Source organism: Vulpes vulpes, chromosome 8, assembly GCF_048418805.1.
Source record: "Vulpes vulpes isolate BD-2025 chromosome 8, VulVul3, whole genome shotgun sequence".
Taxonomy (NCBI): domain Eukaryota; kingdom Metazoa; phylum Chordata; class Mammalia; order Carnivora; family Canidae; genus Vulpes; species Vulpes vulpes.
This window is the reverse complement of record NC_132787.1, coordinates 27,190,275-27,218,273: the sequence shown is the minus strand read 5'-3', so window position 1 is coordinate 27,218,273 and position 27,999 is coordinate 27,190,275. Positions and strand designations below refer to the sequence as shown.

At 35.1% G+C, this 27,999-nt stretch overlaps 1 protein-coding gene across 4 annotated transcripts in view; it reads left to right on the top strand.

The window, feature by feature from the left end:
• The window catches only part of AEBP2 (AE binding protein 2), an 87,196-nt gene that overhangs the window by 54,472 nt on the left and 4,725 nt on the right, over positions 1 to 27,999 (top strand). For 2 of the 4 annotated variants that reach the window (XM_025995141.2, XM_025995142.2), the window contains exons 5-9: positions 1,745 to 1,869; positions 6,681 to 6,748; positions 8,904 to 9,017; positions 11,237 to 11,263; positions 11,810 to 15,425. In XM_025995141.2, coding sequence (XP_025850926.1) covers positions 1,745 to 1,869; positions 6,681 to 6,748; positions 8,904 to 9,017; positions 11,237 to 11,263; positions 11,810 to 11,855 — 380 coding nt within the window. In that variant the 3' untranslated portion in view covers positions 11,856 to 15,425. Of the gene's footprint in view, positions 1 to 1,744; positions 1,870 to 6,680; positions 6,749 to 8,903; positions 9,018 to 11,236; positions 11,264 to 11,809; positions 15,426 to 17,156; positions 21,153 to 27,999 lie in introns of those variants that run through there. The other 2 variants (XM_072765891.1, XM_072765890.1) reach the window with 2 other exon arrangements.

Below are 27,999 nucleotides of genomic sequence, written 5' to 3'. Positions count from 1 at the left end.
AATAGCTATTTAGGTTGTTTTATTGTCTATGCCAACTGGTGAAAACATTTCTCCACAAAAGCTCTGGTGGATTTGTGTAGATGTTCTGAGGACTCCATGATTAGTAGAGGAAAATTCACTTCACATAGTATTAAAATATGAATTGTGTGGTGAATCAGCATACATGTAATTCATGATATGCTGTACCAGGAAATCAAGCCATTTCATTTATTGTCAATAAAATTTAATTCTTAATTATAGATGATACTGAAAATTTTCATGTATTAGCCCCCACAATTGTAAAATAAATTCATTTTCCTTGAGTAACATTCTAATTAGGAATAAAAAACAGCACAATTTATAATAATACTAGTGGGATGAAAACAAATTTTGAAAAATGTTCTTATCAAATTAAATCTTCAGTGTATAGTTTTGTTGTGATTACACTAAAAGATCACTTACTCCAGGTTTGTAAGTTTATTTCAAAATAATGTAAGCTTAATAATACAGACTGCTTTGTGACTTAAAGGCATTTTTATATACATTTGTTTTGCTTAATAGCCATTGTATTTCCATTTCACAAATAAGGAAACAGGCTAAGTAGATTAAGGAGTTTGCCTAAAGTCAACACAGCTAATAACTGGGGGGGTTGGGAGTAAGAATTTTGGTAGACTCATTGGCATTGAAAAGTGTATTTAGGGGATCCCTGGGTGACTCAGCAGTTTAGCGCTGCCTTTGGCCCAGGGCATGATTCTGGAGACCTGGGATTGAGTCCCACGTCAGGCCCCCTGCATGGAGCTTACTTCTCCCTCTGCCTGTGTCTCTGCCTCTTTCTCTCTCTGTGTCTCTCATGAATAAATAGATAAAATCTTTAAAAAAAAATAAAAAAGGAAAAGTGTGTTTATAATTTTCTTAGATTGTTATTAGAGTTATTTTTTTTTCTTTAAAGATTTTATTTGAAAGAGAGAGCAGAAGGGGAAGGGGCAGAGGAGAAGAGCAAATCCCAAGCAGACTCCCTGCTAAGTGTGGAGCTCATGCAGAAGTAGGTCTCAGGACTCTGAGATCAGGACCTGAGCTGAAACCAAGTTGGACACCACCTAGGCGCCCTAGAAGAGTTATTTATAATTAAGAAAATACTTGTTAAAACTCTAAAATAATATTACAGGTTTGTCAAATTTGGAAAAATAATTTTTTAAAAATTTATTTAAGTAAATACTCAACATAGGTCTTGAAATCACTGTCCTGAGATCGAGTCACATGCTCCTCCAGTTGAGCCAGTCAGATGCCCCAAATCTGGAAAATTTTTGATTCCATGTTAATATAGAATATTCATGGCATATAGTTTATATGTTTGGGTGTGGTGAATTAAATCTCAGCGTAGCAATAGGTGAGATGCTCATCAGATTGTTGAAAATACAGGACTCGTGCTCAGGAGAGATGCTGGAGTAAAATAGGAAATTATATGGAAAAGATAGTAGTTGCAGTGTGGAATCATGAGGTTGAAGGTTAGAACCGCACACACCAACAGGCACAGTTAGGCCCCTCATTCGCTCATTAGCTGGAAGTCTGCTTTTGTGTATCCTTGCCAGCTAAACCCCATGTTCTAAAAGCAAACTAAAACTTTTTGTTTAAACACCAGATAGAAACTTATGTTAATTGTTTCAAGATCCTTCTTATTATGTATTTTTGTAGAAAATAGACTGGCTACTTGGCAGATTGTTACATTTTTCTAAATATTCTTTACCTCTTTTATATTGACTTTTAGCACGACCACATGATTTCTTCGATGCACAAACACTGGATGCGATAAGACATCGAGCCATATGCTTTAACCTCTCAGCTCATATAGAAAGTTTAGGGAAGGGACACAGTGTTGTTTTTCATAGTACTGTAAGTATTTGTTATTGGTTTTTTTCAAATTACTTGTGTAGGTTTACAAGAACATGTATTTTGACTTTCACAATCCTATTTCTAAACTGTTCAAAGTCTATGAAAATATATTTTAACAAGATCACAAGTTCTGCTTTATCAGTATTTTAAAATTACATGTATTGTCGGTTATAAAAGAAATACAGTTAACTCTTAATATGAACTTGAACTGCACAGGTCCACTTAATTTTTTCGATAAATCACTGTAAATGTATTTTTCTTCCTTAAAATTTTCTTAATATTTTCTTCTAGTTTATTTTATTGTAAGAATATGGTTTACAATACATACAAAGTATAAAATAAGTGTTAATTGACTGTTTATGTTATCAGTAAGGCTTCTGATCATCAGTAGGCTATTGAAAAGTTTTTGGGGAGTTAAATGTGGATTTGTGACAGTGTAGGTGATTGGCAGCCCTAATCTCTACATTGTTCAAGAGTCAACTATATTTCTCACAGTTCAACATTTTGATGATTGAATATTTCAGCTTTTATTTTAAGCTATTTAGGAATATCGGGGTGATGTTTGGGCTTGTAGGCATTTGAGGATCAAGCTGTAACCTTAAACTAGGTATCTTTTCTGGTTTTCTCTTTAATAGAATGAGAATATTAAATTCTTTTTAACTCCCTGCCACAAGTGCTTACATGCTCGTCCCTCACTCCCAAAACACATCTAACGTTGGTATTAAACAGAAATAGGATAATGGCCATTAAATTAAAGATTTGTGAAGGAGGGAGTTTTTATTTGTTTATTCTACTGAAGTATCCCAAATTTCTGTAATTGTGCCTGATACATAATAGTGTATGTATTTGTTGGATGAGTGACTATAGTATCAAATTTTAAAAAGCAATAAATATTTCATTTTTGGTTAGGAGGTAACAGTTATTCTTTGTTCCCATGCTTCTTGCCATTTTATTATCCAGTCATCCTTAAATTGGTATATTTTGGTATAGGTAAATGAGTAGAGGTAAATTTTAGACCACACCTTGGTGATTTGAATCCCTAGAGAAAGAGATTATTTAATTTTGAGAGTTGAAATATCAAATATACTAAATTTAGGTTTTATTTTTTATGTCCATCAGAATGCATGAGAATTAAATACAAAAGATCAATATTGATACCAGTTTCTCTACTGGTTTGAATATCTATTTTTTCTATCTCCTATAACATTAAGGTTTTATTTATTGCATTGCATTTTTACTTTTTCTTTTATGTACATTTCCAGTGAAAAATTCCCAATTTTGATTGTGATTGCCAGAATTGAAAGCAAGAAAGGTAGAAGATTAGACAGAAAGCAAGGAAACCTTTTCTGAGATTGGAGCACATGATGCAACTTTGGGTTTGAGGAAAGGTGCACCATAATTTATTTGCTTTTAAAGAACATTGGATTTAAGAAAAAAAAACATTAGAAATATAGTTATGTAAATAAGAATGAAAGAGTTGAAAGGAAAATTAAAGTTTGTGAAGACAAAGTTAAAATGGCTGTACTAGGAATTCTTTTTGGATTCAGCAAGATTAGGGTCTTGTTCAGCAGTGATGGTTGAAGTCCTTTGACATTTGATAACATAGGTTTATGATTTGGTAGGTCTATAATTGTTCTTTTTTTCAAAGATCAATAAGTGAGATGTCACTAGAGCCAGAGTGTGGCATTAGTACTCATTCGTTCATTCGCTTAAATATTGAGCATGATGCAACAGTGAACAAAACCATTAAAACAATAAACTGTGGCTAGTGGAAGAGACATGATAAACAAGATGAAATAGTAGAATTGTAAAAACTTACAAGAAGTGAGGTTATGAGCCATTCAGATATTAGAGGGATGAACATCATAGCTAAAGGGAAAATCAAATATAAAATGACCAAGTGGGAATATGCCACATATGTTTGAAAGTATACCAACTGTGCAAGAAGGCAGAGAGAGTAGGAGTTAATTCAGAAAGGTAATGAGGGAGAACTTTGTTGAACTTAAGGCTTTGGTTTTTATTCTTTGTCTGATGGGAAGCCATTGAAGAAGTTTGAGTAGCCATGGTCTAATGTGATTTTCTTTTCATAATAATTTTTATTGAGATAATAAATATAAACTGCATCCATTTAAAGTATACAATTTTATGAGTTTTAACAGTTGTATTCACCTATGAAACCACCTCCACCACCTCAGATAAGATATAGAATATTCTCATCACTCAGAAGTTTTCTAGTGTAATTTTGTAGTTCATCTCTGTCCGCATCCCCTGTCCTAGAGAACTCACTGATCTGTTTTCTCTTGTGGATCTTAATATGCTCACTTAGGTTTCTGTGTTGAGAACAGAATGTAGGTCAGGATGGGGGAAGAGAGGATCAGTCTTTTTAGTATCTGAGGTGAGAAGAGGCTGTAATAGTTACAGTGGAGATGCTAAGAAGTGTTATATTCTGGATGTCTTTTGAAAGTAGTACTGACCAGAATTATGGATGGATCACATGTCTGGTTTGATAATGAAAGTAAAGGATGACTCTGGTGTTTTTGGTCTGGGCAACTGGGCAAAAGAATGGAGTTACTATTTAATAGAGGATTTGGGGAGAGTAGATTGGGGGAGAGTTGAGTGTCAAGAGCTGTAATTTTTGACATATTCAATACAGAATGTATTGCCTCATTTACTTGGATGGAAGAGTTTGAGCCCAGAGGAGAGGTATGGCTATAGATACAGAGATATTATCAGCATACTTAAAGGTATTTAAAGGAATCAGATTGGATTTATACCTAGGAAATAAGCATAAATAGAGAAGTATAAGGAGTGAGGTTTGGAGACTAATCACTGAATTTACAGGGCAATAAACCTGATGAAATAATGGCTTAGTAATGAGCAGGTATCTCTACATCTTAGGGAATAGTGGTGATGATGATAAATATGGTTGTATTTTAAAAAATGAAGCACCAATGTTCACATGCTTTCATTAGAGCAGCTTCTTGTGATGAAATGCTTAGGTTCACCATGGGAGGAATAGATCTGATCAAAAAATGAAGGAACTAAAAATAGTGGTGATATTAGGAGTCTGGAAAATTTTTTTTAATTCACTCTTTTTTTTTATTTTTTATTTTTTATTATTTTTTTTAAATTCACTCTTAAAATCATGTATAAAGATGAAAATAAGTTTTTAGCTGTAGAAAACATCTGACAAGTTTTAAGAACATGATACTTCGTTTGCCGTACACTAAGAAACTAATGACTCCTTAGTGTCATTAGTGATTTGCACCCCCAAGTGACATCAGAGGGGCAGGAGTACCTTGACTGAGAAAGAGCCACAGAGGTAGAGTGTAATCTGAGGAGTGCTTTTTCCTGAAGAAAGTGGAAGGAAGAGACATCAAATATGAGAAAAGGTACTTACTTCATTGGACACAATAGAAAAAAAAGGAGTTAGGTAGACCTCCCAAGTTCCATGACTAGGTTTGGATGGAGGTGTGGTATGTGTTAAAGAGAATCCGTTCTTTTAGTAATCAGACTATCCAATACAAACTGCAAATTTAGGTTTCCTAGAAATCAAATAAGCAGTTACAGTCAATAACCATACTGGTAATGAAACAGTTTGCAGAAAAATATATGTGTGATGTACATACTATGCAGTTGGCCTAATTTGTCTTTAATTGAAACATTTTCTTTCGAGCCTTCTCCAGAAGAGGTCAGCAGAATCCTAGTTACCAGTCAGTTGGTTAGCTGTGCTTGGTTGGTTTGCATTGTTTTTAAGTCTTACTTTTTTTGGAGTGGTATTTTGTTTCAGCACCTTCATATCTGTCTTTGGGCTTTTAAATTAATCACATTGCCAAGTCTAGAATTAGAGAACTATTGGTTTTTTTTACATAATGAGAATAGAATGTATTTTATTTTGCCAAGTCTAGAATTAAAGAACTACTAGTTTTTATGTAACGAGAATAGAAAGTATTTTATTTTTATATAAAGTGCTGTTTTTACTTAGTGCTAACATATTTTGAGGTGGCTGTTTGCAGCTTAAACTAGGTAAAAATACTGAGATTTAGGTTATGAGAACACTAAAGTGCAAATTTTGTTAATATGGAAGTTGTAATAGATTCAAAATGCAATTTTGGTCAGTTATATAAGCATTTCCTTAGTTTTCAGAATCTGGTAACGAATGACAAGCATATTGCCTTTTTTACATTTTAGGTTGGTCTTTTTATTCAGGTTGATCCACCTTTTAACTTAGATCTGTAGACTCCTTATAACTGAACCTAAACACTCATTGGCTAATGTTTCATTTAAAATAACAGAAACCAACCAGCAAACAAAAACATCGAAGCAAACATAAATATCTTAGTCATAAAATAGAGATCTCAGCTGTTACTTCTTTTCCTTACTGTTTTATTCTTTAAAAATATTCCAACCAATATGGATTTTTTTGTTGGCAATCTAGTGAATCTTCAGACTTTGATAGTAAAATAAGTAACATTTTCAGGCCCTTAATAAAGTTAATATGGTATTAGTATTTGGCTTTGCAAAACTTCTTCAACTTCTTTTTTCTGTTGTGGGTTTTTTTTCTTTTCTTTCTTTTCTTTTCTTTTCTTTTCTTTTCTTTTCTTTTCTTTTCTTTTCTTTTCTTTTCTTTGTGAAAATACATGCTCAAAGGTAAAGTTGCTACAAAGCTGGTCAGAACAAAATACTGTGGTAATATCTGGTCTGGGATATGAGCATTTAAAAATTCTTGATTAGGATCAAAAGTGCTTTTTATTGATATATTAAAATAATGTTCTGTGAATCATTTTTATGATCTCTTATTTCATCACTAGGTAATAGCTAAGAGGAAAGAAGATTCTGGAAAGATAAAACTTTTGCTTCATTGGATGCCTGAAGACATGTAAGTATTTGGAATGCTATGTATAATGAATAGACTCTTATTTTTATTAAAAATTTTATACTAAAAAATTACTTAAGTAATTGGATTTGAATGTTAGAAAAGAATTACAGAAATTAAGCTGCAAAACATTTTGACTTGTCAGATTAAAAGGATAATCTCTGAAAGCTTGTATAGTACCTGGCTCAAGGTATAAGCTTTAAAACTTGCTTATTTTTAATAAAACTTGTTATAGCAATTTTTAATCTTTTTTAGGATGTGATTAATTTTAGGACTTTAAAAGACCCTTAGGTAATACGCAAGCAACCTTAGTTGTGCCTTTGTTTGAATCATTTAAAAAATTTCTAAACATTTTCTAGCCACAATGATATTTTATAGAAAAATCAGTTGGCGGGGCACTGGGTGGCTCAGTCAGTGGTTGAGCATCTGCCTTTCGCTCAGGTCATGATCCCGGGGTCCTGGGATTGGACCTCCCCTTGGGGAGCTTGCTTCTTCCTCTGCCTGTGTCTCTGCCTGTCTCTGTGTCTCTCATGAATAAATAAATTAAAAAATCAGTTGGCTGGTTTTCTTTTCTTTTTCTTTTTTTTTTTTTTTTTGAGTTGGCTGGTTTTCTAGCACCATTATGTTTTTCTGACCCAGATGCTCCTTAATTAAACATTTCATGTTTAATTTTCCTTTTATCTTTTAATTAAAATGTTCCTTCTTGTTAGTAAAGGTAATAAAGATGTATCATAGAAATTTTAGACAAAATTTAAAAATGCCAAGAACAGAATAAACTTAAGTGGATGGAATCTCATTGGGTATACTTGAATTTTCATAAATTAATAGTATGTGCTTAACATTTGTCTTTGTTATTAAATATTTTTTTGTAATATTATTTTTCATTGTGAGATGTTAATGAATGTGATGTAAGAGTCTTTTTTTTTTTTTTTTAAAGAGATGGGAAGAGAGAGAATCTTAAGCAGGTTCCATGTTGGGTGTCACAGGTGTCCCATGAATTAAGAGTTCTTAAATAGATTGAGAGTTTACAATATATGCTTAGCATATTGGTAAAGAAATCTATCTTTTAATCCTGTGACTATCAAATTGCCATTAACATAGAACATATTTTCCATCACTTTCCCCTCCCCATCCAGGTTTTGTGGAAATGCTACTGCAAATACATATATATTTATAATGCTATGAAGTATTTTGAAATGGCTGTGTAAAACTTAATGAGTTCCTTTTTTGCTGAAACATTAAAGTTGCCATTTTTCTCTACTATTAATAGCTGTTAAAATCAATACACAAACTGCAGAATGTTAGAGTTTTTTTAATTTTAATTTTTCAAAAAGATTTTATTTATTCATGAGAGACACGGAGAGAGTTTACACTCTCTGTAAACTGTTGGTTTGTGTCCTTTGTCTCTCCTATCCCTTTTTCTTCAATGAGCATTCACCTGTTTCATGCTGTAAGAGCTCTTTTTATATATTGAGGTTATAAACATAGTTCCTTTAAGATGTTGAAATATATGTATACTCTTAGTGTTTTGGAAATTGATCAGTCCAGATATCAAAATGCTTTTATTTGAATTTCCCAGTAGGATTAGATTTCTTTGAATTCAGGAGTTGGTGACATGTGCATTTTTTTTTTAAGTGGGGCTTTATCTAGTGGGGTGTTTACTTATTTCTTCATTAAAAAACTTGGTGTCAGCCAGCATAAGGAATATAGTCAGTCGTACTATAATAATATGATGGAGTGACAGAGTAATGTCTAGAATTGTTGAATTACTATGTAGTACACCTGAAACAAATATAACATTGAAAATCAATTATACTTCAATAAAAAAATAAAAATAAATTCATTGTCAAATTTCCAAGTCAGGCTCGAGTATGAATTTTACTCAGTGAACTAAAAGACAGGGAGTGTTTGTATAATGTGTGTTTCTAAGTGGCTTTGCCACCAAAATAATTCCTAATTAATTCCCAAATTCATGCCTGAAATTTCAGTGCCATTTTTAGCTGGGACTCTGCATCCCATTGCTGTTCCTTTGCTTCTGACAAGCTTGTTAACCTAGGTGGCTCAGTCACACCAGCAGAAAAGTCTATGTAATTTGAAGTGTGTGAATAAGTTTAAGATAGATGTTATTTCATTTATGACTTTTTTTTTAAACTCATAGTCTGCCTGACGTGTGGGTGAATGAAAGTGAACGACATCAATTAAAAACTAAAGTAGTTCATTTATCAAAGCTACCCAAAGATACTGCCTTGCTTTTGGATCCAAACATATACAGGTAATTTAATTCTTGATTTGATGATTGCAATCTTAAATCTCCCTAAATTTTGGATATAAGGTTAGGACTTCTTTTTAAGTATTGAATTTCAATACCAAGCATAGCTTGCTTTCTGGAGCTTTGTATGTGGAGATTCCATCATAAAGGTTTCTACATTGTAGGATCCAGAAAGATAATGTTTTGGTAAAGTTTATATGCCAATTTAATTCCAGATTTATCTTATGTAGCTTAAATTGTAATGCATATAGTATTTGGAAAATAAGTGCCTTATGTTTAAGTATAATATCAGACTTTTGTGGGTCTGGGAATATATCACATATGCCCTAAAATGCCCCCCAAAAATGGTTGAATTTTTGAACTTAAAATCTACCCAAACATTTTTAGAATAGTAGTTTAAATATTGTGTTTAAGAGGTAGCTCAGTGTTCACAATGCTAATAATTTTCTGATCTGACCTTTGTTTTAGTGTGCTGTGCTTATGAAGGTATGGGGGGGAAAGAGAAGATACCAACATTTCTGACTATATGCTGAGTCACTTTGCTAGGTGCTTTACATCCTCACAGCAGCCTGTGGAGTAGGTGTTACTATCTCTGTTTTTACAGATTGGAAAACTGAAGCAAGAGTTGAAATAGCTTGCCCAAGGTTACACAGATAGTATGTGACAGTACTGCCTCATCCAAATGACATATACTAGGGTGATTCAAAAAGTGGTGAAAATGCTTAAAAGGCACTCTTCATCAGCAAACTTCCTATGTTTTTAAAATCAATTTTAATTTGATATGTATTTTGCATAGGAATAGGTTGAATAAGATAACATATAATAATTAATAATACCAAATGTGAATTTTAGCTATCACCTTCTGAGAATGAAATTCAAACATAATGGGACTTGCCTCGTGGAAACACCGAGACTCTTGGAGTTGACCCTCCTCCCCCCCAAATTTATTTTAAATATCTTTTGGTGAAAGTGCTAATAAGTACCGTAAAAACTTGTTTTTTTGTGGTGGAATAAGCTACGTTATCAAGAAATTAAGTAGCATAGTAAACAGTGAAATTACCTTAAAGGAGAAGATTGAGGGAAATCCATCACTAAAAATATGAGAAAGTCACAGTTTACCTTTCTCTTTATAAGAAAAATAAATGAATATTCTTTATTTACTGTTACTTAATTTAGGGTTTATTTCTGCTTACCCTTTGAAGGGAGTAATTAAAATTAGCATTCTAAAAGAGTGGTATTTTGGGAAAGTCACCCTGCTATTAGAACTGGTTGTAAACATCCCTTAGGCAGAGAGTTGACAAAGGGGCATGAATCCTAATTATAAGATTCAGACTAACTTCTGTTGTTTCTGCCCTGTGTTCTGTTTCCCCCTAAGAGTCTTCCTTTTTCACACACCAGCTTATTTTTGTAAATCTTGTGTATTTAGGAAGCAAATTTATAGCAAAAGTGACTTAAAAAAAAACATTGAGGTGCAGAAGTACTGTCCAAAAGAGCAATTGCATTGCATGTTTTCAATAGTGTACGTCTACAGTTCTTACTGATTTCAGTCTTGGGTAATGAACATGTTTGTTCTTAAGACATATTAAATGCATCTGTGGAATTAATTTTCTTTAACTGTATTTCACCTCCCCCACTCCCACCTTGGTCTTAACCTGTAATTTTGAGTCTAAACTTTGATGCTTCTACTGTTCTGGAAATGAGAATTGAGTCTTTCCTAAAGTGGTACAGATTAATAGAACTGGTACATTTGCTGTGGTGTAACATGATAGCGAGGCCTGGATTTTGATTTGGAAAACTTGTGAAATTAAGTATAAAAGCAATTATTCTAATTTGTTTTAGAGAAACATTTTGTGGCTTATACACATCTCAAAATGATGAAAGCATGACGGAGCTTCCAAAAAATATATTAAATGAAACTAAAATTTAGAATGCATTTATTCAGGATTTAAACATCAGTTTTAAAGTCCTAGTTAGTTGAAATGCATGTGTTAGGCATGAGATTCTCTTTTAGAATCACATTAGGCTACATAAAAAGAATTTATTAAAAACCTGCATTATGTAACTGAATTTGTATCCATTAAAGTAGGAATGCTTTGGAAATAAATTTTAGTGATCAATGATTATCACATTGCCTATATCTTATTAATGCTTTTAATGTCTCTTGAAATAACGTGTTTTTTATTCAGTTGAATAAAAGAATATTCCTTTTTTTCTTTTTCTAGAACAATGCCGCAGAAGAGGTTGAAGAGGTAAAAAATAAATAAATACATAAAAAGCAAACAAGCGGGGACACCTGCAGTCTTAGTCACTGACAATGGGTTTAGTAAAAGTTGCACATTAGAGTCAACCCCCTTCCTTTTTTTTTTCTTAAATCCAGTATTTAGAATAATATTTATGCTTAGTGTAAACATTCTGTGAATGAAGTAGGCTCTTCTGTGGAATATATTAATATATTACTGTATATCCACATTTTCATGGAATGGTACTGTGGGAGACTGAGCAAACACTCTTCTGGCAACTTAGTGAAACAGCTTCTTAAAGGCTTTGCATGCTTGCTGCTTTAAGCTGCTTTTTTTCCCCCTTTAGTGATTATAGTAGTTTATATTGGAAAGAAAACAATTACAACATGTGCCCTTAAAAATACCTAAAGCACTGTAAGGATATTTGTCTTGACAGTGTCTATTGATTTGAAGTCATATTAGGAAATATTTAGACAATGAAAATTATCAAGAGATAATTTACCTTTCAATTATGATAAATAGATGTGATTGGTTGCCATTTGTGTTCTTTTGCAGAACTCTGATAAGAAAAGTGTTCAATTTGTATTTAAGCAAACAGTGAACGACATTTGCAATCAACTAAAAATTCGTCTATCGAATTAGGGCTGAAAATTTCTGTTAAAGAGTGTTGCAGTATGTCTGGTGGCTCCCTTTTCAGGACTAGGGTTTTCTCATGGAGTACAGTATGTTAATATTTACCTATATAACTAATCTGTTAACGGTTTTTGAAAAACCTCTATTTCAAATTATTTGAATAATCCTCATATTTTCATTTTAACCTATATAAGCCTCTAATTTTTTTTTTTTTCCTGAGGAAAGCATTTGGTTTCTGAGTTGTTTTTTCTTAACGTAAGAAAAATTGTACTTTTTTTTTTTTAAATATCTTCAAACTGAATCCTTTATGCACCAAAGTTGGTTTTGAAAAGGAAAATAAATCACTTTCTTGCTTGGTAAGCAAGAAGCCATATGGATTTTTTTTAACTTACAGAAATGGAAATATGTGTAACTTGTTAGTATTGTATTAAACAAATGTTGCATAGAGATAATAGAACATTGCTTGTAAATAATTCAGCAGATTTGTAATATATTTTTATATTATGAAATGTACTGTAGATGTTTTTCTAGAGGCATGAAAGTTAAATGTATATATTATGGGTAGAAATAATATTGAAGGATATTGTAATTCACTAGTGCTGCCAGAGGAATTGTTAATAAAGCACCTTCTTTAACAATAAATGTCTTTGCAGACTTAAGGGACTATGTACTACTGTTAATATCTATAAGAACAAAACACATTGAACATCCTTCCAGAAAGTCTTTGAGGGAGGACCTATACCCATAATAGAATTATGGCACTCATTTCTGACAGTGACCGTGAAATCAATTATTTCCTTACTGTTGGAAGGACATATTGTAAAGTATATGTGGTTATATGCAGTCAAACTGCAGAAAATACTCCTGATTGAGGAGTTTTCACTTTACTACAGTGATATAAAAACCAGCAATTTTTACACTAAATTTTTTAAAGAAAAGAATAGACAAAAATATAGAATTAAGCCTTTGGTTCCAAAATGGGAAAGGTTCCATGATACATAAATCATTTCTCATTTACTTTAAAAAATTTTTAAAATAATAAAAATTATGGGAGACTTTATTCGTTAACAGTGGGGTAAAGAGCTATATACATGAAATGAGTCATATAAAATTAAATGAAGTGCAAATAAAAGCACTGCTACTATAAGACATTCTGGAATGGTTGTTTAATAAGGGTATTATCCATTTGATCTGTAGCAAATGTGATTTTATTTTTAAAAAGTAAAGAAAAGCAGTGTGTTTTACTTTTTTTTTTGTTTTCTTTTGCTTAAGCACTTCATCAATTGCTTTATTCTGTATCTACGAAGTAATCTGCGATCTCCTTTGTTCTTTTAAAATTTTGATTTGTTATAAAATTGCCAAATAGAAGTGTTTCAGATATATAGTTTGTACCTGTATTTTTTATTTTATTGCCTCATGTTCTTGTAAGTCATTCTTAATTGACCGATGATTGTAGACCTTGCCTGAGTATTTTTTCTAATAAAACAAAGCAAATCACATTTAGCTTCAAAATTGTAACAATTCAATTAAATTTTAAAACGGCTTCTGAAATATACATCTCATATTTTCTTTAAGGGCACAGCAAATAAATTAGTGTTTTCATTGTTTGGAAATATTTAGATGTCAAAACCAAACTTCATGGTTATTGATTAACTAGCTTCTGAGTGCTGGGTCACTTGTGGTACTTTGCTGCTTATCTGACTTTGGTCTGATATATTAACACACCAAAAAGTATATGGAATTGAGATGAAATAGTTTTATAACTTGTATATATACATGTATACACATGCAATTAAAATTGGGAAATAAGTGTGAAAATTCTAACTAAAAATAGTTCATATAGTGATGTTTACCATTTATACTGTTCCTCCTAACCTCCGTATATGGCTTATTTGTAATATGGCACCAGAATTTATCAGTCTCTTATTCAGGATCCATGGTGTAGTTCAATAGCAGGCAAACTGCAGCCCACAGGAGTATCCATTCATGTATGCGTTGTCTGGGACTGCTTTCTCCCTGTAGTGGCATGGTTGTGTAGTAAGATCTTAAGGCCTGCAAACTTAAAATATTTACTCTCTGACCTTTTAAGGAAGAAAATTTGCTAGTTCCTAATATAGTTGATAAAAATTTTGGAAAAATAAACCTAGGTTACACAAATTTTAACGTACATTTTAATCTGATAGTGTTGAATTTTGACAATAAGCCAGTAGAGTAAATTTCAGTGAAAATCATTTATACTTTTCAGTACATATTGTCATATTAGGTATCTGCAACAAATGGTGGTTTGAAAAAATTTTTTATATTGAACTACTTAATAGTTACCAACATTTCACCATTTGTGTTTATGTATCCTTAGGACTAAATGGGATTTTGTAAATAAGATTATGTTTAAACCATAAGGCACATCTGCTTTATATAAGAATTTTGGAAGTGGAAAATACTGTAAAACTTAAAGTTGTTTATTTTTCTAATAAATTTTTTCCTATCTAAATCTTCCCTAAAGTGAATACACATTACTTCTGAATTTCAGATGAAAAGAAATTAAGAGGAACAGTAACTGTTAAAGCATATTTTAAGATTTGTTTTACTCTGATTAAAAGCATTGATAATCATGTCAGTAAATTTTTGCCTGTAAAACTTTTTTCCCTTTCACACCTTAATAAAATGTTTTAAATATACAAGTCCTTTTAAAAGGATAGAATTTGCCATAATTATTTAAAACATTTTTTATTGTTTGCTATGTGAATTCTTGTTTTAATAATATATAAGTAACAAATAGATATTCAGATAAAATTTAAAATGGGTAAATGTGGTTGAAGTCTAAAATAGTGGGGACTTCCTATATACTTAATTTTTTAAAGTATTTAATACCTTCACATCATTCTTTAAAAGGCAAACACAAATTCCTAGTTATGGCAGATTCTCAGTTTGAAAAACATATTTTTTAAGTAATCTCTATACCCAATGTGGAGCTTGAACTCACAGTCGTGTGATCAAGGGTTTCATGCTCCACTAACTGAGCTAGCCAGGCACCCTGAATGTTTTCAATTTTTTGGGAGAGCTAACAGTATGTTTTGAAAATGAAAAAGATACTCTTGTACAAAATGTAAAGACTATTTCTTAAAAGTATAAAATCTGTTAGAAAATTCCATACTTATTTTTCTTTTTTTAATTCTTAAAGAATTTGTGACCTGGTGGAGGATTTTCTAATTCCAGCACTACAGGTTTATTGTCATTAATTATTATTTTTAAGATTTACTTATTTATTTGAGGAGGGTAGGAGTAGGAGGCGGAAGAGAGAGTCTGAAATAGGCTCTGTGGGGCTTGATCTCATGACTCTGATCACGACCTGAGCTGAAACCAAGAGTTGGACGCTTAACTGACAGAGCCAACCAGGCATCCCAACAGCTTTACTAAATAAGGGTCTACAGAGTTCTTCTTAGGCTAGAATATTTTGTAATTTCTAATGCTTATGAGCCTCAGAGCCTTAAAAATGTAATGAAATGCTGTATTTTTAATTAAAAAAATTTAAAATATTTACATTAGTCCAATTTATTTTCTTAATCAGATTTGCATGGTATTATGGTTCTCTTACTCTGAAAATTAAAAAGGAGTTGTAAGTGGCTACAGCAGGAATTGCAACCCACATTTTTTTCTAGGTCAGTATTATTTTCACCATACCAAACAATGTGAGAGAGGAAATAAATGTACATTGTAATACTACTGTAAAGTTGTTTTCAGCCTTTCTGCTATAGCCAAATCCCTAGCATGACATGGCACAAAATAGTCTGTAAAATAGTCTATTTGTTGAAAGACCATTATAGGTGAGTACTTGTTACAGGAATATATTTTGGAGAGTTATGTCCATAAAATACTAGTAGGGTTGAAGCAACTTTGCTTTACACCACACTGTGATAATGTTTACCTTTATTTTACGAACCTACAAAAGGAACTATAGTTTGTCTAAATGTTTTCATTGTAAGGGATTATTGATGTTATATTTTTACGTATTCAGTTGTAACCATTTCTGGTTTATTGAATTTTATTTAAAAGAGGCTCAATTTAGTTTTTGGTAGGACTACCTTTTTTTTTTTTTTTTTTTTTTTTTGAGACCTCAATCATATTTATGATATGAGTAACATTTTTAAATAGTAACACTATTTTGAAGGAGTTACCCAGTATTTGATTTTTAAGTATTTTGTCAAGGTCCCAGGGCATTGTCCCCCAAAGGACCTATTTTCCTTTTCAATATTTATATGCCTCTGCTAGAGAAAAACCTATGTGTTACAAATCTTATGAATTTATTAAGAAACTGCCAAGGATTTATATGTTCCTATTAAAACCATTTCAGGAATTCATTTATTCCTAATAGGTCTTGCATATGATTATTACATTTTGGGCCTTTACCTTATAGAAAAAATTTTTTTGGAGAGTATGAAGCAAGGGAATAATCGTAAAACATGAGCAGTTACTCTTGATAGCTGGGCCCAGTGTAGATAGTTTAATATAAACATCATCAAGCATTGCAGAGGAGTAGGTCAGAAGATTCCTAGGTTGTATCTTGTTGAATTTCATAAATTAGAGCCTAATTGATTATCTTAATACTTGAATAACTTTTTAAAACCTCATAATAGGATCCCTGGATGGCTCAGCAGTTTGGCTCCTGCCTTCCGCCCAGGGTGTGATCCTGGAGACCCAGGATCGAGTCCCACATCAGGCTCCCTGCATGGAGCCTGCTTCTCCCTCTGCCTGTGTCTCTGCGCCCCCCCCCCCCCAACCCCCCGTGTCTCATGGATAAATAAATAAAATCTTAAAAAAAAAAAAACTAGTTGGGAAGATTTCTATACTGTAGTCTCCTGGGAGGGACTGTCAGCTGACCTTGTGAGTTGTGTCTATTTTAAAGTTTTGGTATTGCAAAATGTTTTCCTGAAAAGGTGCTACCAACACAAACTCCCATCAGTTGGATGTGAATGCTTTTTTCCCTGCACTAATTCCAATACTTAGATATTATCAACCTTTACATTTTAGTCAAAGATGGAAAAGTGAGTTAAAAGAATTGCCTGGGTTTGATTCTTCTTTCAACTGAAAACTGATTTTGTGGTTTTGGGGAAATTGAACCTGTTGAACTTGTGCCTGTTTTTTTGTTTGTAAGTGGCATACTGCTATTACTTGATAGGATTTGTATAGTCCTTGTTTTGATGAGCATGGTTTGAAAGTAGAGTCTTAATCTTTGTATCTTCTTATCTCCCCCCCCCCCCCCCTTTTAAAGATTTTGTTTTAGGGACACCTGGATGGCCCAGCAGTTGAGCGTCTGACTTCAGCCTAGGGCGTGATCCCGGGATCTGGGATGAGTCCCACATTGGGCTCCCTGCAGGGAGCCTACTTCTCCCTCTGCCTGTGTCTCTGCCTTTCTGTGTGTGTCTCATGAATAAATAAATAAAACTTTTTTTATATAAAGATTTTATTTTAGAGCAGGCAAATGAGTGGCAGGAGGGGCAAAGAGAGAGGGATACAAGTGGACTCCCTGCTGAGCATGATGCCTGGCATGGGGCTTGAGATCCTAGGACCCTGAGATCATGACCTTGAGCTGAAATAAGAGTCTGAGGCTTAACCAACTAACCCACCTAGATACCCATATATCTACATATCCCTTTATTTTATTTTATTTTATTTTTTTTTTACATATCCCTTTAAAGCCACTCTAGATAGGATCTTTTCTTGTCATTGAAAGAAATCTCTGTGTACGTTCCTTCATCTTTCTGATTATTCTTGGGGAATAAAGAGCTCTCCAGTATGTGTATTCACAAAAATAATATTTTCATTTTCGTCATATTAAGTATTTTATCTTCCTAATCATTCATTCATTCATTCATTTATATTTGAGAGCACAAGCAGGGGGAGGAGCAGGCAGGGAGAGGGAGAAGCAGACTCCCTGCCAGGAACCCAGGATCATGACCTGAGTCAAAGGCAGACGTTTAATCCACTGAGCCAGCCAGGCGCCCCTAATTTTAATTGTACAATTAGGTGAGTTTTGACAGATGCACATCACCATGAAATCAACAACAATTAAGACAGAACATCTCCATTGCCGCCCATAAGTTTCCTCATTCTTGTCTGTAGTATGTCCTTGTCGACAGCCCAGCCCAGGCACCCACTGAGCTATAATTTCTTAATGTAGATTGGTTTGCATTTTCTAAAATTTAAATAAATAGAATCATACAGAATGTACTCTACTGTGTTTGGCTTTCACTCGGCATAATGGTTTTGAAATGGAACAATAAATAATATATACACATTTTCTGCCTCTACTGATACTGAACATTTTTCTATTTGTATTGTAAGTAGGTAAGTGGGGGCACAAAATTATCTGAACTCTTCTGACATCGGATGATTATTTCTGATCATTACTTCAGATTTACTAAATACAAAAGACTTCTGGGATGTGATTAGGCAGTGTAGAGGTATTTTTAAGGCAGTTTTTAAAAATCCGTTATCTTTAATCAGTTTATTGTCAGTTTTTAAGGTAGTTATGTGACTTAAGATGGAAGTCTTTTAGGTAATTATACTGGAGATGTTAGAGGAAGTATTTCTAGCAAAGAAATTTGTTGTACTTAGGATGTCCTGAAGTTAACTGTTCGCTTTCAATTTTAATATTAATGGAATGCAGAATCGTAGAGCATCTGCAAAGTGCAAGGCACTGCCCTGGATCCTAGGGATTCAGCAATAGACAAAATATTCTTGATCTCATGGAACTTAAAAGTGTATGAATGGGAGATGACAGGCAATATTTAAATGAGTAATACAGAGAGGGTGAGGTTGTGAGTTCTGTGAAGGGAAATAAAATGGAGGGAGGGATAGGGAATTTGTGATGCAATTTAAGTAGAGTAGTTCATAAGATCTTATCGGTAGGTGACAAAGCCTGGAGGGAGCTGAGTGGGAAGTCACACAGGTATCAGAGAGATGAGCATTCCTGGCAGAGAACAGCAAGTATGGAAACCCTTGAGTCAAGATCACTTATTTCCATAGACGTTAGTTTCTTACATTGTCCTAGCATGATTCCAGGTATTGGTGTTGCTGCATTTAACAAAACATGTAAAAGTAATTTTATCTTTGAGGACATGGGAAGCCATTGGAGCGATTAAAGCAGAGAAAAGTTATGTTCTGAATTGTTTTTAAAGGGTCATTCTAATGACTGAAGAACTGACTAAAAGGGAGCAAAGGCAGAGGCTGGAAGAGCATTTAAGATAAAGACCATATATACAATCTGCAACCAGAATGCATGGTAGTAAGAAGGCAGAACTTGGAAATTCATTTGAAGGTAGATTTCCTGAGAGTTCAGATGTAGTTAAGAATGACTCCCAAGTTCTTTTTGGTGTGAAATACTGGTCAGATAGAACTACCAATCTCAGTAGCCATGGGAAAGACTGCAATATGAACAGGGTGTGGGGAGAGTTGAGTTAAGCTTTGAATGGCTTATATTGGGGTGCTTATTAGATATCCAAAGCAGAGGTGTTAGGAGTTAGAGGAATTTATTATTTTGCTATTTTTTGGAAAAGATCTTATTTATGAGAGAGAGAGAGCATGCAGGGGTTGGAGTAGAGGGAGAAGGACAAGCAGACTCCATACTGAGTGATGAGCCTGACACAGGGCTCTATCTCAGGACCCTGAGATCGTGACCTGAGCTGAAACCAAGAGTGGGACGCTTTACCAACTGAGCCACCCAGGTGCCCCGAGTTAGAGGAATTTATAGTGGAAATGATTTAAGGTAGAAGACCAGTGAATGCAATTTACATACTTTCTTTGAAATCTAGGTGAAGTAACACACATCCAATAAAGAGTTTATCAATTCCTTGAGAGTCAGCTTGAGCAAGAGCAGGACCCTGGACACTTGAGCAAGCATCAGGCTACAGTGATTCAACCTAAGACCTAGTAGAAACATACTATTTTTTAATAAAGATTTTATTTATTTATTCATGAGAGACAAAAAGAGAGAGAGAGAGAGAGGCAGAGACACAAGCAGAGGGAGAAGCAGGCTCCATGCAGGGAGCCCGATGTGGGACTCGATCCTGGCACTCCAGGATCACACCCTGAGCCAAAGGCAGACGCTCAACCACTGAGCCACCCAGATGTCCCGAGAAACATACTATTTGATACGCTTTTCAGCTGCCAAATGGTGGTAAAAGAATGATCAATGGCTCAAGTTGCTTGTGGTAAGAAATTTAGGTATAGTAAAACTGCTTGCTTATCTTTTACATTCTATGTACCAAACAAATGAGTCCTTTTTAAAAAAACCAACATGGGAATGGTTCATTTTATTTTTAAATGTTTTATTTATTTATACATGAGAGACACACAGAGAGAGGCAGAGACATAGCCAGAGGGAGAAGCAGACTTCTTGCAGGGAGCCCGATGTGGGACTCAATCCCAGGACTCCGGGATCATGACCTGAGCCAAAGGCAGAGGCTCAAACACTGAGCCACTCAGGTGCTCCTTTATTTTTTTATGATTTTACTTATTTATTTAGAGAGAGTGTGAGCACAAGTTGGGGGGGACAGGCAGAGGGAGAAGGAGAAGCAGACGCCCCCCCGAGCCCGAATCAGGGCTTGGATTCCAGAACTCCAGGATCACAACCTGAGCCGAAGGCAGACACTAAGCTCACTGAGCTGCCCAGGCGCCCCTATTTTATTTTTATTTTTATTTTTCTAAAGATTTATCTATTTATTTTAGAGGGGGGAGAGAAGCAGACTCCCCACTGAGTGTGGAGCTAGACTTTGGGACTTGATCCCACCACCCCAAAATGACGACCTGAACTGAAGTCAATAGTTGGACGCTCAACTGATAGAGCCACAGATGTGCTCCGGGATGTTTTATTTTTTATTTTGCATTTCAGCCAGAGATTTTTCAAAAAATTTCAATTTTTAGTTGACATACAATGTTACACTAGTTTTAGGTACACAACATAATGGTTCAGCAATTCTGTACATTATATAATGCTATATTCTCTATGTTGTACTTTTTCATCCCTGTGACTTTTGTCTTTCTCTAACTTATTTCACTTAGTGTAATAAAGTCCCTTGGTCCAACAACATGAATGGCTGAGTAATATTCCGTATTTTTTTTTATATTCCGTATTTTTACGTATAAGTATATATACTAAAGATATGTGCCCATACACACCACAGCTTCATTTTTCTACTGATGGACACTTAAGTTGTTTCTATATCTTGGCTATTGTAAATAAACAATAAACACAGAGATGCATATATCTTTTTGAGTTAGTGGTTTTGTTTTCCTTGGTTTAAATACCTAGCAATGGAATTACTGGGTCATACGGTATTTCTATTTTTAATTTTTTGAGGAACCTCCATAACGTTTTCCACAGTAGCTGCACCACTTTGCATTCCCACCAACAATGCACAAAGGTTCCCTTTTCTCCAAATCTTCACCAAACTTGTTACTATCTTTTTGATAGTAGGCATTGCAACTGATGAGAGGTGGTATACCGCATGATGGTTTTGATGTGCATTTCCCTGATGATTAGTGATAAATGAGCAGCTTTTCATATGTCTGTTGGTCATGTGTGTGTGTCTTTGGAAAAACTTCTATTCAGGTCCTCTGCCATTCATAATATATATATATATATATATATATATATATATATATATGTATTTTTTTTTTTTTTTTTTAAAGATCTTATCTATTTGAGAGAGTGAGCAAGTGAGAGCACGAGTAGGGAGAGGGGCAGAGGGAGAGGAAGAAGTAGACTCCCTGCTGAACAGGGAGCCCAATGCAGTGCTCAATCCAGGGACCAGGGATAATGACCTGAGCTGAAGGCAGATGCTTAACCAACTGAGCCACCCAGGTGCTCCCATCTGCCATTTTTAAATTGGATTATTATTTTTTTAGTTGTATGAGATTTTTATATATTTTGGATATTAACCCCTTATATCATTTGCAGTTAAGCGAATCATCTTAAATCTTTTACTTAATAATATGGGTTAAGTAGGCATTGGCACTACCACTTGGAGTAATAGGAATAGTGAACATTTCTCAAACACCAAGTCCCAGACTCTGTACTGAGTTCTTCAGATACATTAACTCCTTTAATCCTTTTTTTTTTAAATTTTTTATTTTATTAATGAGAGCACAGCAGAGACTCAGGCAGAGGGAGAAGCAGACTCCATGCAGGGAGCCTGATGTGGGACTTGATCCCAGGTCTCCAGGATCAGGCCCTGGGCTGAAGGCGGCACTAAACCGCTGAGCCACCCAGGCTGCCCTAACTCCTTTAATCCTTACAATAACTCTGTAAAGTTGGTATTACTCCATTTTATGGTGGAGGAAACAGGTGCAGGGAGGTTAAAAGAGGTTTCCAAGATCCCATAGATAGTGAATATTTGGAGAAATTTCTTGAAAAATTTGTGAACGCTATCCCAGAGGAAATGACTTTCAAACTGGACTTAGAAAAATTTGAAATTTGCCAGAGGAAATGACATGTTCAAAGGGGATAAAGAGTTTAGTATAATTGTGTAAATAGTATCCAACACATACTACTTTGAACAAAAGTTAATATTTTCTGTTTATATTTTGAAGACTTTAGGAAGATGGCAGTAACCTAATTTCTGTATGGTATGAAGTGCCGTGTTGGAGCTATGCCTGGAGTGTTGTGGAAGCACAGAGAGCATTTGGCTAGTCCTGGAGCATCAGAGCTGGCTCCCCTCAGAGGAGCATTCAGAGTTACCTTTTAAAAATTATGACTGACTGATTGTTGGAGAATGGAGGGGGAGATGGAGTGGTGTAACAGCGGAGGATCTGCATGTGCCACAGCAAGGAACGGCCTGGTGTCGAGAGTCGGGGGTGGTGGGTGGGAAGTCGGCAGAGGTAGGGAGGATCTCCTGGTGAGGACCTTATCTCCCATGTGTCACAGTTTGGGCTTTATGTGAAAGATCGATGGGAGCAATTTAAGGTTGTAGGAAGACAACCTAAGATTTGTTTTGGCCACCATGCTTAGTAGTCGATGAGAGGCTGGGCCTGGTGGAGTGGCGATGGGAAGACTAGTCCAAAGGCTGCTGCTCTGCCTTCTTTTCCAGAGTGGAAAATGAGAAAAGGAGTAAATAATAATTTTCAGAGATGTTTAAATTTTACTGAAAATTAATTTTCCAACATTTGAAAATAATAGAATTCATTACCGGGAAAGTTAATATCAGGTTGTAATTGAACTATCAAATAAATTCAGACTTGTTTTGGAGTGAGGTAAGGGGCTAGAACAAGTATCCTTTTTAGCTCTGTGATGACCTGATTATAACGTTCCATTTCAGATTCAAACATTTGAAATTTTTGAATTTCAAATTGAATTTTTGAATTTCAAGTTGATAATCTGATTATAACATTCCATTTCAAATTCAAAAATTTGAAAATTTTCCAAAGACATACACACACACACATGACCAACAGACACATGAAAAGCTGGTCATTTATCATTTTAAAATGGGATGTAAAAAATAATATAGTAATACAGTACAGTACATTGCTCATTTTATCTATGTGAGAGGTAAAACATCAAAAATGTCCTTAAAGCACTTAAAAGTGGCCTTGCCTTGGGGAAGGCAGGGTGGCTCAGTTGGTTGAATGTCCAACTCTTGACTTAGGCTCACGTTGTGATCTCAGATTGTGAGATTGAGCCCCTTATTGGGCTTCATGCTCAGTGGGGAGTCTGCTTGAGATTCTCTCTCTCTCTCTCCTGTGCTCATCTCCATCCCTGTGCATACTCTCTCTCTCTAAAACAAATTACATTTTTTAAGTGGTCTTTTCCTTATGGTATGTCCATAGGCAGACAAGTCCTACCTAGTTGTATTTCCAAATAGGGAAAAATATAGCCTCATTACCATGGGACAGAGCCAAAAATTGTTTCTTGCCTTCAGCATTATGACTTATTTTTGACATTGTGCAAATCACTTAGGAATTTAGCAACATAGAGAATATTTCCTAAAATAGAGGACAATATTTAGTACAGAGAAGGTAGTTGATATTTATAGTTTATAAGGAAATTTGAACATGAGTCAGAAATTCAAAGCAGATTTAGTTAATATCAGTTCAAATTTTATCATCTTTGCTAGGAAAAAAAAATGGGAAAAGGAAAATACAGAAGTGAATCATAGTGAGCAACAAAGATATGTGTAGTAGGCATTTCCTGTGACTGGGAATATGGGCCAGAGAGTCAACCTAGATGCCATATTATGAAGATTGGAGGTTGAAGTACTTTTAAAATGCACTTCTAGGATCATTTCATCCATCCCTTGGAGAAAATAGAAAACTAATCATTTGTTCATTACCCTTTTAGTTCCCCTAATGTTTTACTTACTATCTATTTATTTATTTTTAGAGAGAGAGAGTTGGTGTGCTTGTGTGTGAGCGGCGGGGGAGGTGGCGGGTGGGGGGAGGAGAGGTGGGAGGAGAGGGAGAGAGAATCTTATGCAGGCTCCAAGCCCAGCTCTGAGCCTGACTTGGGGCTCCATTTTGAAACCAAGAGATCATGACCTGAGCCAAAATCAAGAGTCAACTGCCTAACTGACTGAGCCACCCAGGTGCTGCCCTATCCCCCCCCTTTTTTTTTTAAAGATTGTATTTATTTATTCATGAGAGACACAGAGAGAGAGAGGCAGAGACACAGGCAGAGGGAAAAGCAGGCTCCATGCAGGGAGCCTGATGTGGGACTCAATCCCAGGAGTCTGGGATCACATCCTGAGCCAAAGGCAGATGCTCAACCATTGAGCCACCCAGATGTCTTGAGAGAGAGACTCTTAAGCAGGTTCCATGCTCAGCATGGAGCCTGACATGCAGTCTCATGACCCTGAGATCATGACCGGAGCCGAAATCAAGAGTTGGGTGCTTAACTGACTGAGCCACCCAGGTGCCCCATTACTATGCCTTTTTGATAAGTGGTTAATTATTTGAGTGTATTTGTCAAAGCTCTATTAAAAGCCTTAAATAAGCATCTCAGAAAAAAAAAATTGGTGTCAAGGAAATCTTAACCAAGTTCTCCTTGTCTTCTTGTCTGCTTCTAAACTATTTCCACTTACTAATGCAACTCTGATCGCCTAAGGATTGAAATTACTTAAAAACATTTTTTGAAGTTACTTTTAATTCATGATATATAACAAGCTAAAAATGGTTAAAAAAAAAACCAGTGGAAGTATTTTTTCTTCACTTATTTCTTCTCTAATGTTCTTCCTTTATGCAGGTCTGAGTTTCTGATCGATATCATTTCTTTCTCTGAAGAACCTTTTTTTTCCTAATATGTTATTTATTTTTACGTTAAGCTCTGCACCCACTGTGCAGCTCAAACTCACAACCCCAAGATCAAGAGTCACACACTCAATCACCTGAGCCAGCCAGGTGCCTCTTGAATAACTTTTAATATTTCTTGCAAAGCACATTACTGCCCACAAATTCCCTCAAGTTTTGTTTGTCTGAGAAGGCATTTCAACTTTATTTTTTTAAAAGATTTTATTTATTCGTGAGAGACACACAAAGAAAGGCAGAGAGACAGGCAGAGGGAGAAGCAGGCTTCCTGTGTGGAACCTGATGTAGGACTTGATCCCAGGACCCCGGGATCATGACCTGAGCCAAAGGCAAGATGCTCAGCCACTGAGCCACTCAGGGGCCCCTGTTTTTTTTTTTTTTTTTTTTTAAATTGAAGTGTAGTTGACATATTATATTATATTAGTATCAGGTATATGACACAGTGCTTCAACATAAATGTATACATTATGAAGTGATCACCATGATAAATCTAGCCACTGTATGTCACCACACAAAAGTGTTACCATATTGTTAAACTGCATTCTCTTTGCTGGACGTTGCACCCCTGTCACTTACTTTATAACTAGAAGTTTGTACTTCTTAATCCCTTCCCTCTATTTTGCCCATCCCACCCCACCTTCCCTTCTGGCAACCAGATTGTTCTCTGTATCTAGGAGTCTGTTTCTATTTTGTTCATTTATTTTGTTTTTTAGATTTCACATCTCAAGTGAAATCATATGGTATTTGTCTCCTTCACTTTTGAAGGATAATTTGAGATTATATAGAATTCTAGCTTTTTGTTTCCCCCCAATACTTTTAATATTGTTTTTTTCTCTCAACACTTAAAATATTTCATTCTACTTTCCTTAATTGTGTGGCTTCTGAGGAAATGTCTAATGTTACTCTTATCCTTGCTCCTCTATAGTGAACGTATTCTTTTGTACCTGGCTTCTCTCCAGAGCATTCCTTTATCTTTGATTTTCCACAGTTTGAATATGATGATATGCCTGGCTATAAATTTTTTGGGCATTTATCCTACTTGCCCTTTGAGTTGCCTGTATCTGTGCTTTGCTGTCTGACATTAATGTTAGGAAATTCTCAGTCTCCATTGCCTCACATATTTCTTCTGTTTTTTTCTCTCTCTTCTTGTATTCCCATTACATGTATACTATGCCTTTGTAGTTGTCTCACAGTCCTTGGAAATTCTATTCCCTTTATCTTTTCTTTTTTCCTTTACATTTCACTTTTGGAAATTTCTATTGATATATCCCCAAGCTCATAGATGCTTTCCTCAACTGTGTCCAGTCTGCTAATGAGCCCATCAAAGTCTCTCAGCATTTCTTTTATAGTGTTTTTGATTTCTAGCATTTCTTTTTGATTCTGTTAATTTCCATCTCCTCTTACATTACCCATGTCTTCTTTTTTTCTGTTGAATGTTGTCTACTTTTTTCATTAGCATATTAATATGTATTACTTTTTTAGATTTCCCAATCAAATAATTCCAACATGCTTTCTGTATCTGATGAGTCTGGTCCTGATGCTTGTTCTGTCTCTTTAAGATGTGCTTTTTGCCTTTTAGTGTCCATGTAATTGTTGAAAGCTGGACATGATGTGCCTGGTACAAAGAACTGTGGTGAATAGGCATCAGCAACATGGTAGTGAGGTATGCAGGGAAGGGGGAAGTGTGTTATAGACCAAAGCTTAGGTGACATGTGCCCTAGGCTATGACCTTCACAAGTACTTCGTGTTTCTCCTTCCTCAGGTGGGGCAGGAAGGCTGGAGGAGGCTGGAGTTGGGTATTGACCTTATCCCACCTGGAAGACGTCTCCCAGATCAGTTAGGTTCTTGTAAAACTTTGTACGTTTCGGCTCTGGTAAAATAATTTCCCTTGAGGACAAGTCTTGTTAAGAATTGAACACTGCTGGGGTGCCTGAGTGGTTCAGTCGGTAAAGTGTCTGCCTTTGGCTCAGGTTAGGATCTTAGGGCCTAGGATCGTGCTCTATTTTGGGCTCCCTGCTCCACAGGGGGTCTGCTTCTCCCTCTACCCCTCCTCACTGCTCTGCTGTCTCTCTTTCTCAAATAAAAAAAATATTTTTCTTTTCTTTTCTTTCTTTTTTTTTTTTTAATATTTTTCTTTTAAAAGAAGAATTGAGGACAGCCTAGGTGGTTCAGTGGTTTAGCACTGCCTTCAGCCCACAGCCTGATCCTGGAGATGGATCAAGTCCCACGTCGGGCTCCCTGCATGGAGCCTGCTTCTTCCTCTGCCTGTGTCTCTGCCTCTCTCTCTCTCTCTGTGTCTCTCATGAATAAATAAATAAAAATCTTAAAAAAAAATAAATAAAGGAAGAATTGAAAAATGCTTTGGGTATATTTCAAAATGTCTACTTTCCCCCTCCTCCTGCCAACAGCAGGAGAGGACTTTTCTGTTTTCACTCTGAGAATCTGTTAGAACTCCTGGAGGTAAAACTTAGAAAACTGTGGGAGGGGCTTCCCTAAGACTGGGTCCCCTTGGAGTTTTTATCTCTCAGACTTGTCCACGCTGAGCCTTAGCAATTTGCCAATTATGGTTTAGATTTTTCTACCCCAGTACTGGTTCCCTTGGAGGTTTCTGCTCCACTTAAGTTGTGATTCTGTCTACAGGTCTGTCTCTACATTTTTGGGAGCAGTGGCTTCTGTGATCTCACTTCTCTGATGGATCTAAGAAGAGTTGTTGATTTACAATTCAGCTTTTTTACTTGTTAGGACAGAGTGATGACTTCCAAACTCCTTACATGCCAGAATAGAAACCAGAAGTTCAAATAGTTAGAAATAAA